Source organism: Desmodus rotundus, chromosome 2 (genome assembly GCF_022682495.2).
Source record: "Desmodus rotundus isolate HL8 chromosome 2, HLdesRot8A.1, whole genome shotgun sequence".
Classification (NCBI taxonomy): Eukaryota; Metazoa; Chordata; class Mammalia; order Chiroptera; family Phyllostomidae; genus Desmodus; species Desmodus rotundus.
In genome coordinates, this window is record NC_071388.1 from 9094664 (window position 1) to 9108065 (window position 13402).

The window sequence follows — 13402 nt, forward strand, 5'->3', positions numbered from 1 at the left end:
GCTCTGTCAGCAGGGCTCCGTGGAAAGCCTCCTCTAACCTTACGGGGACAGCACAGTCCTTCAAAAAGCCATCCAGACACCCTCTGACAGTTTCACCTGCACTGTGAAAGCTGGGCTCTTTCTTCTCCAGAGTTCACAGGCTGCTTTGCCAGGTCTTTCCAGGCCAGCCCCTTAGATCACATCAAGGCCCAGCTGGCCTCCTCCACTGATCCAACTCAACTGTCACTGAGGTCAGGAACCAAGTTTCCCTTCTTCCAGTTACCACTCTCTAGAGCGGCCGGGAGCTGCTGCTTTATGAATTTGAGTCCATACTTCGTGATCTGACCTTTTCTTACATTCTGGATTCAGTAGCTCCCGTCTCTCCCTAACGACTTTCACCCACAGTGAAGTCCTTACTAGCAATACACTGACTTAGGATACAGCCCCTGGCTTCTTTCCTCGTTCTTCAACTCTAAGATAAGCTTCCAGAGTCTGGCACGCGACCTGTGCAGACCTGGACAGAGACCACGGACAAGGCAGCGGCCGGTTCTCCACAGCAAGAACAGACATGGCCTTGTTATACAAACTGGAATTGTATCAACAGGACTACTAAACAGCAACTGCAACTGGAAACAGTTTAACCTAGAATACTCACATTTAACTAAGGTCAACTGTGAGGGCAATGACACACTGGTGATGTGAAGCTGCTCCATCACGGCCATTTCGTCCTCATACTGGCACTTTAGCAGAATGGCTTACTTTTAAGCATTACATCTAACACGCCAGCAAACATGCATTTTTCCTATGCTTTCAATTTAAAAAAAACAGGAAACCTAACATTTTGTTCAATTTAAGCTTCAACCTTAACAAGGATGTCTCAGCAATTGGAGAAAGAACTGAACCCATGGACCGTGTTAACATTGACCGAATCCCGTCCTGCCTGGCGGTCACCTTCTTTCAGACCATGCCACTTTTAGGCCCAAAGTCACCACACTGCAGTTTTAGTCTATCATGATTTCAGCAGAATATGGCAAAGCTAAAACTTCACCTTTCAGCATGTGATGTTCCATCTAACTCAGTTTTGAGACTAAAACTCTTTCCCTAGCCTTTTCTACTTGCTCAATATTAAAGTTAATACAAAGCCCCTGTTTTGGAAATCCTCTTTGAGGCACATTCAGAATCCCTTCACGTAAGAAGGCAGCACGAAACAAGGCTAAGTACACCGGTAGGGGGACATGCCTATACATTACTAGTACCTGCTGCCCCGCTGCGCTGGGGGAAGAGAGATGCACGGACAGCTGCTGACCACCTGCCAGCATGCAGTAAGTAATACATACTAGCCAATTATTACTAATCCAGTTATTGTCTTACTACTCAAAAATAAACATTCAAGCTCCAAATTTTATCATAACTGGCAGGATAGTTCGTTTTGCAGAAGAAATAATTTCTTCCTCATAAAAAGTAAAATTAATGTGTAATTTTAAAGAAATATTAGTCTCCCCTATTATTACAATTGGTTATTTTTAAAATATCTGTAACTGATCCCCTAAATTAATTACAAATATTTCTGATTTAACATAGCTACCTCTGAATAAAAATGTGCACAATATTTTTTCAAGACTTCAATTACAAATTTTTATGTTTTAGAATGGTCCTTTACACATAAAAATTAACAGCAACTGACTATTAAAAGGCACCAAGTAAATAATCTCCGCATTAAATGGTTATAAAATCCAAGTGTTCAACTATTTTCCGACCCACTCAGAATACAGACATTTAAAACTGCAATCTCCTGAGGCTTACAGGCCAGAAAGACCGCAGCCAACACCACTCAGCCACACAGCCGCAACGCTGGCGCTTCAGGCAGCGTCTGCGAGCATCCTACCTTCTTCTCGTTCATGCTGTCAGCTTGCACAGTCTCTAGGCGGGCTTTAAAGTGCTCACAATCCATTCTCAGTTGCTCTAACTCTTGCTCCTTCCTTTCCATGTCTAAAAGAAAGAGACAGAAATACCTTCTATTTCAAATCACTAATGTCTTTCAGGCATGTTTTGCCTGATCTCTTCGGAAAACTTACACTGATTTCTTAGGTTGTATTTGCATAACCAGTCCTTGAATAACCAGTATTCTAAAAGTCCTGCTTTTTAAGTTTTTATCAGTTTTTAGCCCATAGTAAAAAGCACTTTTTTTGTTTTCTGCTTTGTGTTTTAGGACCTCACTTTACTGCCAAACTTGTAGTCAGGCTCTGAGAAAGTGTGTATTTAAAGGACTGGAGGCAGGGCTGAGAAGCCTGACTGTCTCGTGGCACAAACTTGTATCTGTTCCAGAAAAAGCAGAAGGCAGCTCAGGGAGGAGACAGTGCCAGCCGGAGCTGATTCACAAAGCTGGTCTCTCCAACGGGCAGAGTGACTCAATGGGACAGCTGCAGCCGCAGTCAATGGAGGAGAACATGGTGACGGAGACGAGGAAAGGCTGCAGTGGAAGGTGGGGACGAGGGAATACCTCCTCCACACCACACGCATTTACATGATTCAAATGACCAACAGAAATCCCAGAAGACATCCACATTACTGAATCTGAAATCAAAAGCATTATCACTTTAAATAAAGAGCAGTATGCAGCAGAAATATCGGCATTCGAGAAGCAAAGAAATACATACTTTCAAAATTTAAATGCCCTAATTTCAAGGGTTGAGAAATCATCAGTTTTTATGTTGACATGTACCAAGATTGGGACGGCACGTGTGCTCAGAGATGATGGTGTCACTTCTCGGATTAAAGTGGCAACGGGTGAGGACAGTGATTCTCAGACTTTAGGGGACTTGTGCAGACAGAGGCTGGGCCCAGTCCTCAGACTGACTCAATAGGATTGAGGTAAGCCTGAGACTCTGCACTTCTTACAAGATAGCCAGTGAGGCTGATGCTGCTGGTCTGGGAACAGACTTTGAGGACAACTGCTTTGGGACAACAGCCTGGTCTCTCATCACTAACTAAATGACATCAGCACACAGCTAGTGACAGCAATTGAGGGAAGCCAGGCGTAGGAATGCTAAAGGGCAAAAAAACAGAGGATGGTGAGAGAGCCTCAGAGAACTGACCCTTAAAAAATGGAACATTACTTCACCATAGAGAAATGTGGCCAACAGACGCTTCCTCCAGTGTCGTGCAGACAAAAAAGAAGGGGTGTGGCTTTGGAACCTTGGGGTCTCAAGAGATAGGGCAAGCGGAAGCCCAAACGAGAAGCTCAGAGGGCCTGCCAAGAACAACACAGGCATCCCAAAAGCTATGGAGAGTAAAGGGAGTGCCTATTTCCTAGAGACCCTTTGTCCTGGAAGGAAAATTAAAACCTAAAGCTAAATATTCAGATAGAGATTATGAAACTGGCAAAGCTTCTTTTAAAAGGTGTTTCTTAGAAACTGGGGTGGAGTAACCTGAGAGCACTGCTTCTCCCTGAAATCAATTTTCTTCTGCCCTGTTACGATGTATTATTATGCCACAGTACGACTTTCCCTGGAAGTCTTCCTTTCATCCCACTAATCTTGGCACATAAGAAATCAACTGTCAGTCAAGCGCTACGCTTGGAAAACTGCGTTTGCCTTTTGTAACAATGCTAAATGAAGACAAATATTTGTATACGTTACTCATGATTATGTATGAAATATGAACTGGTCACAGACAAAGAAAGAAAATGAAAAAAAGGAACTAAGACAGAAATATTGATGATGTAAATTTTTTAGTTAACTTTGAAATGTTTCTTCTATTATGAAACTGCATGTTACTTAAACACGGTAAAGAAGATAGGAAATTATGGTTCTACAAGCCTTGTTATGTGTAAAAATCGGTAAGAATTCTGACTCATTATGGTAATTCCATAACCTCTCCCTCTACACAGCTGTCCACCACAACACTGCACGTTAACAGAAGGACGGGGTTAAAACACCCCGTTGGAGCACAGGCAGCCCCCCCATAGCGAGCTCAGTCATCCTCAGGGACGCCACCCCCACCCCTGCGGCCTCTCCAGGAGGAAGCAGGTGCCTTTCCTCAGTGCGAGGCCACCGCCTTGTGGCCAGATGGGAGCACTGCAGCTGCTGTCGCCAACTGACAAAACTCTCCCCTTGCTTTTTCTTCTATTTACTTACTTTTTTTACTTAAAACAATAAATTTATTGCCTCCCAATTCTGGAGGCTACAAGTCTGAGATCAAGGTGTCAGCAGAGTTGGTTCCTAGGAAGAACTGCAAAGACCTCTGTCCTTAGTTCATCTTCTCTTTGGTCTCTTCACATCGTCTTCTTCTTTTTTTTTTTTAATAGATTTATTGATTATGCTATTACAGTTGTCCCATTCACAAATTTGCGTGTCATCCTTGCGCAGGGGCCATGCTAATCTTCTCTGTATCGGTCCAATTTCAGTACATGTGCTGCCGAAGCGAGCACACATCGTCTGCACTCTACACACTCGTGTCCAAACTCCTCTTTCGTGAGAACACACGTCACATGCTGGATTAGAGGTCATCCCAATTACCTCGCTTTAACTTGATTATCTCTGTAAAGGCTCGTTCCCAAACAAAGTCACATTCTGCAATACAGGAGGTTAGGACTTCAATACACGCATTGGGACCACCTTGCATTTTCCACGTGGCCCACGCACGTCATGCCCGCCACATAGAACACCATGAGGGCATGCAACAGGCCCTGCATACGTATTTGCCACAAAAATAATTTTCACTCTTCATGCATCCTTTCTGCTAATCCTTGAGTAAAAACACAAGCACTTTATGTTTCATTCTTCTATAATGAGATTAATTGGCAATTTTTTTTTAAATCAGAGACAGAAATAATACGAACCGTGAATGAAATACTATATATAGTCAAGACATTGCCTTGCCCAGCCTCACCATTAGAACAGGGAAGGGGCGGCCACTCAGCCCGCGCTGCATTTCAGCAGCTAATCTGCTGCATTCAGAATGAAGGAGAAATCTCCATTTAACTGTTAACTGAATGAAGGGTGGCCGAGACAGAACATAAATACACGAAACCAAACGAAACAACAGGCCATTTCAGTGTCTATTTATCTTCTGAATTTTACAATCCTTTTTGATAGTTTTAATAACACGAGAATGACTGTATCTCTTAATGCTCAACTGATCCACAGGAAAGGTACAGAGAACCATATATAGGCAGGACAGAGAGCTACAGATGAAAACAATGACAAAAGAAATCTAAACTATACAAAAGGGATCAAGTCTCCTAGCCTTTATCACCTGGCATGTCTGTAATAAATTACCAGTCATTTCATATTAATATGAAAATATTTGTTTCTGATCAAAACAACTAAGAGTCTCAAATCCAAAATAAAGTCTTTTTAAAAGCCATTAACTTTTACCTTCTTATCACTCTCTAATAGGTCTGGAAAAGAATTCAGGATTAGCTACTGATGGATTCCAGTGTTACTCTGAGCTAAGAGTTGGAGGGTGTATTCATTTCCTGGTACAGACACCCCCCACCATCCAAAAGTAGAGTGTTCTGATGAAACCTTTGTAAGCCAAAATGACACAAAGTGAAGAAGCAATTATCTCAGGACGCGTCTTGCTAACGGATGCATGAAATAAATGGATATAAAGCCCAGATACTAACAGACTCAGTTGAAAGCTCTGGTGGCTCGATGCTGAGTATGGTTCCCAGCAAAGGAGCTTGGCAGGACTACGCTCCCTGCTCCAGGTTCGGTGCTGCCTTTATAACCACTCGCTGCAAAGCAAATGCTGAGTGCGATTTTCACTTTCAGCCTTTTTTTGTAAAAGCAAAAATTGTCTTCAGGTTGCTTTCAGTGAGCAAAAACAGGTACTAACTAATGTAAGTCTTTTCTTAAAGGTAAATGTTGGAATGCAAACTTTGGACAAGTGCGAGATACCTGTAGCACACAAACTAGGTGGCTTAGAACAGAAATAAATGTATTTTCTCACAATTCTGGAAGCTACAAGTCTGAAATCGAGGCGTCAGTGGGCCATGCTCCTTCGGAAACCTGTAGGGGAAGGAGCCTTCCTTCCTCCTCCACCTCTGGTCTGTGGCAGCACAGCTCCAACCTGCCCCACCCCCACCTGGCCCTCTCTGTCTCCTCGCATCACCTCCTTTCTGCCTATATCTGGCTCCATGTCCTGATGTCGCTTTCTATAAGGAGGACAGGGGCCCACCTAACAATCTCATTTAAATTAATCACCTCCCATCTCAGTGCCAGAGGCAGCATGTTGAAAATGTAATATAAGTTGAAAAGTGAAAAAATCAGAACATTTAAGATTTCATTTTTTAAAAACCCTCAGCTAAAGAGTTTTAATGCACTTGAAATCCCAAGACCCATTCTAAGCCAACCAACAACATTTTAATTAGCTGTCAAATTTCTAAAACAAACCAAAGGGGTGAGGTAGGGGTGGGAGCTTGGAACCAGAACATGGAAATAGCATTTTTTTTTTCTTCCTGCACTGCCAAAAATCTGCAAACCAGTATTTTTCTAACATAAATGCCACTGGAGTAATCTTTTACAGAATGAAGAAAGTGTGTGACTAACAGGAATTTGTCCTATGCTGGCGCCGCCAATGTACTGGGCGTTACCTTGTATCACTGATTTTTCATACCTGCATGTGAGAACTCGTCAGTTTACCTGTAGTTATCAAGGAAAAGGATTCACTCTTATCCTTCTTATATCCCCACATTACCCAGCTGTGACTGACAGATATCCAGCAGATAGCACCTATCAGATTCACTTATCAACTAAATTTACTGGAAGACTTTATCACAAAAAAACTACGCTCCATCTTGCTGAACTCAAATGAATTGTTAAGGATTTCCCAATCCCGAATCAGGGAATTTTGCTTTTCATTTATTGGCATACAAATACAAACACAATGTTAACAATTAGGGGTCAGGAATGATCTATGCAAAACTCTCTTGGCTGTTCGACCTCCTCTGTCCATAAGCCCCGGGAGACTGTTTTCCTCTTCCCCAGCCCCTTGTACTCTGGCCAAGTCTCCACCTTGCTCTGTGCCCCAAAGAGCACGAAGTCCAAGTCCAGAGCAACCAGCTTCCCTTGCATATAGCTTCCTGTTGGATTTGGAGAGTGGTGAACCCCGCCAGAAACGAGGACAGGAGACGGAAGTTAGGACACTGACCTCCCCCAAAGCATCACGTCAGCAGTACCTTTACCCTCTGGCAAAGGCTGTGGTCCTGTTGAGCCCCTACCCTCCTAGGGGTCTGGTGACTCTCCTGCCACTCCTTCAGGCCCCGGGGAGGCGATGGCACCCCTAGTGGTGCCATCGACCGCCCCCCCCCCCAGGGCCTGTTCCTGGGGCTATGCTAGCCTGGGGCTGGTTCCCCAAACCCCACCCGCACCTTGGTCTGCCATCCCTTCCTTCTATTCTTTTTGTTATCCCTTTTATTTCCTGCCAGGACGTGGATGTGATACACTCTGATCTTACCCACTTGGGCCGCAATAACTTCTGGTCAAATCAAATAATCTCTTCTTAACACACACTCATTTGTCTCACTCTTTGTAACTCTCTCTCTAGTTCATATTTCTATGACCAGAAATAATAATTCTTCCCTGAGCGGAAACAGAGGTCCCCTCTCTTCTCATCAATATCCAACTCTTGCAAACTTAATCTCAAATCACCCAGAAACACTTCGGAAATCGTGTAGTACAGAAATCACTGCTAAGAACCCAAGAGGTCAGCAGGGACACTTACGGTTCTATATTTAATGAGGATTTCTACTTTACAATATGTTTTTAAACTTTTCATCTGGGCATAATTTCAAACTTATAAAATATTACATGAATAAAAATACAAAGAATATCCACATAGCCTTTGCCCAGACTTACCCACTAGTAACACTTCACTACTTGTACCAGACAGACACACACACAGTATATTTTTGGAGCCACCTGAGGGTAAGTTCACACTTACATCCAGGCCCTTTACTCCTAAATACTTCAGTGACTACTTCCCAAGAATAAGGATAATGTCTTAGATGACTACCATACACACAGCTGTCAAACCCAGGAAAATTAATATTAATACCTTTACCTAATCTGGAACTGACATCCAGATTTTGTCAAATGACCCAAAACTGTCCTTTATAGTACTTTCTTCCTTCAAGGTACAGCATCCATTGCAGGGTCAGGTATTGCATGTAACTGTCGCGTACTCTTAGCTCCTTTAGTTTGGAATATCTCATAGCCTATCCTTTCTGTGTGGCATTACAATGTATTTTACAATTTAAAAATCACAACATACATGGAAGGACTCCATTCCCAGCTACAATGGTGATGTAGCAGATCAATCTCCCCACCAAGAGTAAAAAAAAAGCAGAATTTAAACCAACAAACCTGAGAGCTACCAGGTCACACAGGACTTGAGGACCAAAACCTGTGATGTGAGCAGGCATGGCTTTCCACCCTCTCTTCCCTGGGCATCTGCACACTCAAGCAGCACAGGCAAAGCGGTGGCAGAGCTGAGCAGACGGTCAACAGTCTCATCAGGCTAGGGAAATAACCGTAGAGTACAGAGCTACCGGACAGCCAAGGCCTGGGGCAGGTCACAACCCTGGAGCAGAGCAAGGCACAGAATAATGAGCTGCCATCAGGGCTCCTTCTCCCCCGCAGGCACCCAGCAGTGTGCCTGCAGCACAGAGAGGCTGCGGAGGCAAGCAGAGCTATAATCCGTCTCATGGCACTAGGGTGGAACTTTCTAGTCGTGACAATGTTTTGTTTAGGTTGTTGGGTGGCAGTGGATTTTGGTCCGTGTTCGGCTGAGTTTTTGGTTCTTACCCTAAGAGCAGGAGAAGCCATTGAAGACTTAGGCAGAAAAATGACATAATCAGACTGAACTGTTAAAAATTACTTGGGCTACAGTACAAAGAACTGGACAGTGGCAATGAGCGGACACTGCCAGGAGGCAGAAACTGGGGCAAAATGATAGGGGCCTGGATGCAGGTGGTGGCATGGCAGCGGAGGCAAGCTGACGAAGTTAGGTGCACCCCCGAAGGGAAACACACAGGGCTTACTGGTGGACAGGTGAACAATGAGCAGGGGAGGTGGACAGCAAGGGGAGTCCTTGGTCGACTCTAGGCTGGATGGTGGGAACCTGAGGAGTCTCAGGCAGCCCAGTCTGGGGTGAGGAGGGAGGATGGATATCATGAGTCACATGTGAAAAGGTAAAAAATCGGCCTGCTCTGAGACAGTGAAACCCTGTCCTACGATTTGTCAGGCTGGGATGACAGACACACGTGAAGCCAGCTGCCAAGTTAACAGGCAGTAGTATTTCTCCCAAGGGACACGCTGCAGCTGTAGAAGTGTCAGGAGGACTCCTCCTCTCAGTGACGGCGGGTCTCTTGCTCGGAGAAAGCTTGCTCTGTAAAGTCCCGCAGCACCAGAAATTCTGCTCACACCAGTGAGACGGAAACACCCCACCGTCGCCTGCAGGATCGAAACCGCTGTGACACAGAGCAGCAGCCTTCATCTCCAACCAGTCACAGAGTTCAAATGAGGGCTCCTAGACACTGTGTTCCACATCCATGTGAACTTTGTTGTTTCCAAGGAAACAGGGCCTGGGTCCACTACAGACAGACCTGATGCTGACCACTTCACACACAGCCCTCCTTTGCTTGAAGCCCATCAAAACACGGCTTCACTTGCACTTCACCTAAACTCCACCCTGCCCCAAAGCCTACAGCAACTCCGTCCTTTCCTTCATCGGCAAGATGCCCACGGTTCCTCTGGTGTGTGGTCTCCCTCACTGCAATGAGCCAGTAAACCTGACCTTGTGAGACAACCAGGTCCTTCCTTGTGGTCACAGACTGATGGGGCTAGGACAGACATTTGGAACTTGAAATGACTGCCAAACATGTGAGAAGAAGGGCCACTCGGCAGTCAGATGCAGGGCCTGCGCCCGGAGGAGAGGTCTGAGCCAGAGATAAACCCGGGAGCTGCTGGCACCAAGACAGTCACTGGAGCCATGTGTGTGCGAGACGGCCCACGGAGAGGTCATGGAGACAGGGCAGAGTGGGCCCAGGCCTGAGCCTCAAGGAACTCCACTGGCTGACAGGCTGCTGCAGAGCAGGCTCAATCAGCAAAGGGGACTGAGAAGAAATGGGTCAAGAGACCAGTGAGGAAAAAGGAGACGACACAGTCTGGGGGAGGCTGGGGACTGCATCATCACAGATCCAGGTGTGACCCTTGCCTCCGTAAGCACGGTCTGCTTTGGGCAGAGGACTGGTCTCCGGAGATCGAGTCATGCCGATCCACTCGCGAGCACGATGCACCTTCCAGAATGCCAGTTCGCTAATTTGCAGTGAGAACCCTAACCACGCATCCGACTGACATACTGCTCCTGGGTGGCACTTCCTTCCCTAAGATAAACAAACGCGCTCAGGATGATGCGCAGAAGGTGCTGGATGAGCACGGCGTCAGACCAGGGAGTTTAGGAAACGAAGGTCCTGCAGCTAAGGTAACCAGCCACAGGGACATATCTGGTAGGGCCCTGGTGGCAAACAAATCAATGTTGAGACTTTGTGGGAGAGCAAGGACAAGAGACCCAACAGGATGGTGAGCACTCAGGGACTGGCAACGGCCCTCAGCTGAAGGAGTGAGGGGAGGAAACCGTAGGAAACAGCGTCGCTGGAGGCCCGTGAGAGCGGAGACTGTGGAGGAGGCCCCCAGTGAGCCTCACAGCTGCGGAGAGGGCAGGAAGGAACACCCCAAGCCCTCTCTCTGCCCAGTGATGCCTTCCACTGGTGAGCCCTGCTGGCAGCCAGCAAGGGAGCCGGAGGCAGGCAGCCTGCAGGAGTCCACAGGGCAGGGCAGAGGAGGGCGGGTCTGAGGGTTCCAAAGTCAGAGCAAACAGGGCGGGGAGCTATGGCAACTACGAGCATCCTCCCCTCTAACTGGACATGGCTGCCCCTGGACCAAACATGTTTGCACAAACCAGAAACTTGTCCTGTGAAGATACCTTCTGGTCTGGACTAGTGCTAGAAACACAACCCAGGTCCCCCAGCTGCACCTGTCCTAAAGCGATGGGGAACAGTCACAGGCACTGAACCGCTGCAACTTGATCCAACTGTAATTCAGCCTCAATTAGGCAAGTGCTGAATCAATCCTAGAGTATCTCCAAGAATTTCAATAGGCGCCTAGAATGATATTTGACACAGTGACTCTTCTGAAATCTCAAAACCTAAACGGCCAAGACCTAGCAAGCCGGAAGTTAAACCAGTGCTAGAAACGGACCCAGCCATCCACCTGGAGACAAGCACATATCCAGCCATCTCTGCAGACACACTGAAGTCCGCGGTAGGAAGCTTAACTTCCACCCATGAGGGCTTAATCTTAGAGCAGATCTTTTTCGATTATAAAAGCATAAAACTCTTCTGCCAAGGAAGACAGGTGGAAAGAAAGAAGCTGGTAAAAGATACTTGAGAAAACCAGCAACCCTGCCTCCAACACAAACGGCAGGTCCCACTTACTCACTCAAGCGTCTCCTTGGAAGGCTTGTTTGGCTCTCCCAAACCTCCTTAAGGACTACCACCCTGTACCTTTAGGTTTATTCGCAACTACCGTATTTTACGGTGTATAATGTGCACTTTTTGCCCAAATCTTTGAGGGAAAAATAAGGATGTGCATTAATACATAGGGAGTACTAATTCCGTATCTATACAAATGTTTTTAACTCTTTTTTTATGCTTACGATTAAAAATGTTAACTCTAGAGAGCAAAGATGACACCCACATGCAAAATAATACCCTGGAATACGATACTTAGTTTTGTTTCTAAATATAAATAAATAACTAAATTTAAAAATTAAAACGAAAGATGTTTTTTTCCGGAAAGTTTGGGCCCAAAACGTGCTTGCGCATTATACACACCCGGAGCGCAGTACGGCGGGCAAACTACGGCACTTTTGTTTTCTAGGACAAGTCAACGCGCCGGAAGAGACCGCTGTCGCCCGCAAGGCCTGCTCGAGATGAAGTGCGACTCACTTTTTTCTACGAGCCTTAATTTCTGGAAGGTTTCCAGCACTTCCCCGTTTAGTATTCTGGGTAGGAAGTCCCGTATTTGCATCACTTCGGTCGTCAGCCGTTCCAGGTCCTTCTTTCGGACTTTAACAAATTCTTCTTTCGTTCCCAGGAGCTGAAATCAAGCAAGCAGATCTTCGGGTTATGACACTTCTCTCCAGCAGTCCGCCAGCTTGCTTCCTTTCAATGCCTCCTACGTTCATGGTTTCAAATTTAAGTCTTTCCCCAATGTGCTCCCTGCTCTCGGAGCCGAACCCCCAGCCTGCGAAGTGGGAGCTATTTCTTTAAGCGCGTACGCGGCCCTATGCCTGGGAGTCGAAGAAAACGGCAGCAACTGCCCCTTAACGTCTCAGAGCCAAGCTAACGGAGGAAAGGATTCCTGCCGGGCGGCCAAGGCCAGCCACCGCATTGAGAGTTCACCACAGCCTCGATCAAGGTTGTCTAAGTCGGAACAGGAAGCTGGGTCGCCTTCCCGAAGCACCGCCATTAACAGGGAACAAAACCGAGGACGTTCTCCTACGTCCCGTGCAGCGGAAGTGACGTCGGGGCAACGCTGCGCCTACACTAAACCCTGACAGAAGCGTCACGGCCCTGCGGGGAGGCTCGGCTGCGGGTGTCTGAGGGGAACCACCATCCTCTCCCGTTCGCACACCCACCGCCCAACCGCGCAGCGTCCAGAGCTCGCATCCACCGTGCAGGGCCCGTGTCAGGGGCGGGGTCGCGCGGGCCGACCCCAGGGCCAGGCCTCGCCATTCCCAAGGGCACTGGACGAGGCCCACACGGACGGCAGTCCGGCGCGGGGAAGCAGATGGTGGCTGCTCAGACAGGGGGGCGGCGGCCCAGGGCCTCCTCACTAACCCCGAAGGCCTCCTCAGCGCCGCCTGAGTCGCCCATGGCCGCCGCGGCCCAGCTCCGGCTCCCCGTCCCCGAGCTGCGGCGTGCCCTTTGACCTCTCACGCCTGAAAGGGCGGGAACGGGTCGACGACGGGGTGGGGCGGGTATGGAGAGCGGCGAGGCTCAAACTTCGTAGCGTTCGAGCAGCCTACTGTGCACTACGGAAGAGGGGTGGGATCGGGCAGATTCCGCCTTGGCTCTTCTGGCGTACCTGCAGTTTTAAACTTGTTAACTGCAAAGTGGAAGAACAGTAAGGCCCAGGTGTAAGTGACAAGTGAAATAAATGGAATCGGCCCTTCCTGTTTGGCGAGAGATATTAGACCAAAGGGCGATGCGTTCAAGGGAATTGCCACCGTGCAGCCAGCGGCCACGCTCCCGCGCTCGCTCTAAACTCCTTTGGCAAGGGTGAAAACCGGACGCCAGGCTCCGCAGGAGCTAGACAGAGAAGCGTCCGTCTAGCCAGCGGTTATAACTGAGATG

The 13402-nt window shown here is 47.3% G+C and overlaps 1 protein-coding gene and 1 non-coding gene across 3 annotated transcripts in view; both read right to left on the minus strand.

Annotated features, from left to right (window-relative positions):
* HSF2BP (heat shock transcription factor 2 binding protein) overlaps window positions 1-12963 on the minus strand; it is an 81640-nt gene extending 68677 nt beyond the window's left edge. Inside the window, exons 1-3 of one of the 2 annotated variants that reach the window (XM_024559931.3) lie at window positions 12887-12963; window positions 11993-12143; window positions 1865-1968 (exon numbers count right to left, since the gene is read on the minus strand). In XM_024559931.3, the coding sequence (XP_024415699.2) occupies window positions 1865-1968; window positions 11993-12143; window positions 12887-12922 (291 nt within the window). In that variant the 5' untranslated portion in view covers window positions 12923-12963. Of the gene's footprint in view, window positions 1-1864; window positions 1969-2054; window positions 2215-11992; window positions 12144-12886 lie in introns of those variants that run through there. The other variant, XM_045194827.2, reaches the window with a different exon arrangement.
* LOC112309703 (U6 spliceosomal RNA) lies at window positions 4302-4408 on the minus strand. The gene has a single exon (XR_002975292.1). It is a non-coding gene; the product is annotated as a U6 spliceosomal RNA (small nuclear RNA).
* Window positions 12964-13402: the final 439 nt, after the last annotated feature.